Source organism: Chaetura pelagica, unplaced genomic scaffold (assembly GCF_000747805.2).
Source record: "Chaetura pelagica isolate M959 unplaced genomic scaffold, ChaPel_1.0 scaffold103, whole genome shotgun sequence".
Lineage (NCBI taxonomy): Eukaryota > Metazoa > Chordata > Aves > Apodiformes > Apodidae > Chaetura > Chaetura pelagica.
The window spans coordinates 2,593,189-2,596,878 of record NW_009953004.1 but is presented as its reverse complement, the minus strand read 5'-3'; the positions used below and the strand labels follow the sequence as shown (position 1 = coordinate 2,596,878).

At 65.0% G+C, this 3,690-nt stretch overlaps 1 protein-coding gene across 1 annotated transcript in view; it reads right to left on the bottom strand.

Annotated features, from left to right (window-relative positions):
• Window positions 1-1,148: 1,148 nt before the first annotated feature.
• The window catches only part of INPPL1 (inositol polyphosphate phosphatase-like 1), an 18,483-nt gene continuing 15,941 nt past the window's right edge, over window positions 1,149-3,690 (bottom strand). Inside the window, exons 15-23 of the mRNA XM_009996622.1 lie at window positions 3,524-3,605; window positions 3,329-3,418; window positions 3,120-3,236; window positions 2,949-3,037; window positions 2,702-2,789; window positions 2,358-2,513; window positions 2,162-2,243; window positions 1,515-2,034; window positions 1,149-1,259 (exon numbers count right to left, since the gene is read on the bottom strand). Coding sequence (XP_009994924.1) covers window positions 1,149-1,259; window positions 1,515-2,034; window positions 2,162-2,243; window positions 2,358-2,513; window positions 2,702-2,789; window positions 2,949-3,037; window positions 3,120-3,236; window positions 3,329-3,418; window positions 3,524-3,605 — 1,335 coding nt within the window. The remainder of the gene's footprint in view (window positions 1,260-1,514; window positions 2,035-2,161; window positions 2,244-2,357; window positions 2,514-2,701; window positions 2,790-2,948; window positions 3,038-3,119; window positions 3,237-3,328; window positions 3,419-3,523; window positions 3,606-3,690) is intronic.

Here is a 3,690-nt window from a genome sequence, read left to right as displayed (position 1 = left end):
GGGGCCGGTGGGGGCGGGGCCGGGGATCGCGGGGGGGGAGCTGTGTGACCGCGGAAGGCAGAGCCAGCACCGCCCTGTGCGGGAGAGGATTCCAAGGTTGGGGGTTGCAGGGTCCCCAGTTAAAGCGGGGGGGCAGCGCCCCGGGAGCAGCCGGTGCTGCCCCCACCCTGGCCCGGCTCAGCACGGCCCCTCCTTGCCATGCGGGCACTGCAGACACACCTCCCGGTGTCCCTGAGACTTTATTCTGGATGGGGACAGCAAGGGGCGGCTCGGATGGGGACCGACCGGTGCTACAGCCTCGGGAGCTGAAGGAGAAATCCATTGGGAATGTGGCCCGACCCTGGGGAGCCGAGAGCAGGCACTGAGGCTGAAGGCACGAGGGCTGGGCTGGCCACGGGTGCCACCGTGCCCTTGCAGGCTGCAGGGTGGCCACCTCGAGTGGTTGAGCCTAGAGGTCCAAAGGTAGTCCCCACTTCCCAAGTGGCCTCCCATCTCCCCTGTGCCCTGTCCCTCCTTGCTGGTGGGGCTCAGCCTGGTTCTTCCTGGGGAGAGAGGATGGAGACAGGCAGCCAAACCCAGACAGTGTCCCCCACAATGGCCTCTGGAGCTTCCTGAGCCTTTCCAACTGAGCTGCTTGCTGGTGAGGTCAGAGAGTGTGGCCAGCATGTCCAGCCTTGGGTGCCTGCCTGCTTGGTCCTCAGCAGCAGCTCTCTGCCCATCCTGGGAGCTCCAGGTGAGCACACATGGGTGCTGGGGTGGCAGTGGTCCAGGCTGGGTGCTGGGTCTGAGGTTGGGTCTCCATGGCAGGCTCATCGTGGTGCCCTCACCAAGCTTGCTGGGGATGGGTTGGGCTGAGCACCCCGGGTTCCAGCAGGTCCCACTCCGTGACGTCTCTGTGTGTTGGACAAGGAGGAAAAAGTGCTGAGGGAGTCACCAACAGGGAGTGGGGATCTGGCATGGCCCTGGGGCATCCATGGAGATGTGGGGACTTGGTGTCCTCCTGCCCTTGCCTTGCCATATCCCCACCCCAGGGCTCACCTCTCCTCCTACCTGGGGCACACAGCTCTCCCAGGGACCCTGGGGCCACAGGAGCTGGCCTGTGTGGTGCCTCCCTTTCCAAGCTCTAGGACCTGAGGGTACCTGAAGACCTACAGGTGGTCCCAGCCACGCTCCTGCAGCCCTTTTGCCTCCTGCTGCAAGCCCAGATGACCCAGGCACTTGCTGACACCACGGGACTGCTCACCCCTGTCACAAGACCACTGGGGAAAGAACAAGAACACATGCCAGCAGTGTCACACCAGGACCATGAAGTCCCCACCATCACTTCCTCACCCCACATGAACTGGGAGCAGTGCTGCTCCTCCACCTTCCTCCATATCCCACTCCCCGTGCTGCAGTGGCTCCACCAGGTAGAGACACCACTGCTACGGGGATGGGACCTCAGCAGGTCCCCTCCCTGATCTCTCCAAGCCCCTCGGCTGAGCTCCAGAGCCCTGTGGGGACCACAGTGGTACCTCTCCAGGGTGGCCACGCTGGTGAGCATCCTGTGTGGGCCTCGGCAGCTCCCGGCAGGGCCGCGGGGGCAGCTCCACGGTGCTGTGGGTCTGGTGCAGCAGGGTCCTCTGGCTGTCCCCTCTGCCCTCTGGGGACAGCTGGTCCAGCTGGCTCAGGCAGGTGGCCATATGCAGTGCTGTCAGAGAGCAGTCACCCAGCCCTGCTGTGTCCCTGGCCAGGACAGCTGATTTGGGTCTCTTCTGCTGGCCCAGGCTGGGGGGGCTCAGTGGGTGCCCAGGGGATGGACCCCTTGGCATGCAGTGGGACCGGCCACCCCACTGCTCCTCCTCGGAGGGAGAAGGGACTCGTGTCCTGAGGGGGCTCCAGTGCTGCTGACCCTGCTCTGGACTCTCTGCCTGCTTCTCATGGGCTTCACCAGCACTGGGGGCTGGTACCCACGTGTTGGGAACCCCCTCGAAGATGAAGTAGGCTGGGTTGGTGTAGCTGGCAGCTGGCTCTGGGAGGCTGTGGGGCCGGCTCCTGCCAAGCAGAGGGGAGAGTGCTCAGCATCCCCCACGGGGGAGGGCTCAGCATCACCCCACAGGAGAAGCTGCAGCATCACCCCACGGCTGGGGCTTGTGGTGGGGCTGAGCCTGGTGAGGGTTACCTGAGGCACTGTGGGGGTGGCTTGGGGCACACTGGGGTGTCTGCCACTGGCTCAGCATCCTCCTCCTCGAAGCTGATCCACTCTGCAAAGGCACCAAAGTCTGGTCTCTCCCCACTGGGCACCGCAGTTGAGGCAGCTCTCAAGCAGGCTGAGCCCCGAGCCCCCTGCCCAGGGTGGCAGGGGGGCTGGCACGTACCATAGAGCCTCTCCCGGGTGCTGCGCCGGCCCTTGGGAACCTGGATCTTCATCCAGCCCCTCATGGAGCCCGTCTCCTCTCCACGGTGGAAAAGGAAGGTCTCAAACTGCTGGGCTGTGCTGCTGATCATGGGCCTCATGGCGATGCAGCACTCCCCTGTGGGCACTCTGCATGTCAGCATGGGCCCCTCCGTGGCAGGTCAGCCCTCCCATGGCAGGTGAGCCCCCGAATGCAGCAGCACCCCAGAGCAGGGTGGGTGCTGGGGTCCCTCCTGCCAAGTTCCAGCTGCAAAACCTCTGCACCTGAGCCCTGCAGGGGACAAGGTGCCACCCTCCCCTACGCACCGTAGGACTCGCAGCTCTCCACACCCTTGACGCTGAGGAGCAGATGTTGATCCCCCAGGTACTCCAGGTCTGGCAGGATGGGGCTCAGCTGTAGGTGGAGAGAGGGGTGCTGAGGGGAGTGCCAGGGGGAAAGGTGACTGCCCCTGGTGCCCCCTGGGGCTCAGGGCTGGTGGGAGGCATGGGGAAGAGGAGGGAGGAGGATGCTGGAGGGCCGGGGGGCAGCGTGTGCCCCCTCCCCAGCACGTACCACCGGCAGGTTCTTGGCAGCCCAGCCCAGCTTGAGGAAGCCAGGGCTGTCGCAGCTCTGGGAGGTGTTCTCCCCGCTCCACTGGGCCTCTGCCAAGGGACAGCAGGGACACAGCTCCAGTGGGGCCAGCTCGCCCCCTTCGCCCACCCCCGGCCCCCCAGGCCACCTCACCCTCCAGGCAGTAGGAGTGAAACTCGATGTAGCACTTGCTGCGGCTGGAGGGTTTGATGATCACCTCGATGCTCTCCCACTCGATGCAGGCCAGGGCCTCTGGGACAGACCCAGGTGCTGGGGGCAGCAGGTCAGTGTGTGCCAGCTGAGCACCCACAGCCAGGGCTCACCCCAAACCGGGGAAGGGGGGACAGACCCAAACCCCTTACCCTTCTTGGGCACAAACTGCGACGTCACTCCCACCTCAAAGGTGGCAAAGACGGGCGAGTGGTCGCTGGTCACGATGTCATCTGTGCAGCCTGGGTGGTGGGAGAGGGCAGTGATGGTCCCTGAGCCCCAGGGTTCTGGGCAGTGCTGACCTCCCTGGGGTGTCCCCCCTCCCCCAGCCCCGGGGTCTCACTCACCATAGGATTTACAGACCACATGGGTCTCTGGGTGTGACTTCCAGAGGATGCGATCACACCATGAGGGGACATTGATCCGCACCTAAAAATGGGGCAAGCAGGTGGCTTCAGTGTCCCCACAGGTCTGGCTCCCCCCCCCCCCCCAGAAAAATACTCCCGGCACCCCC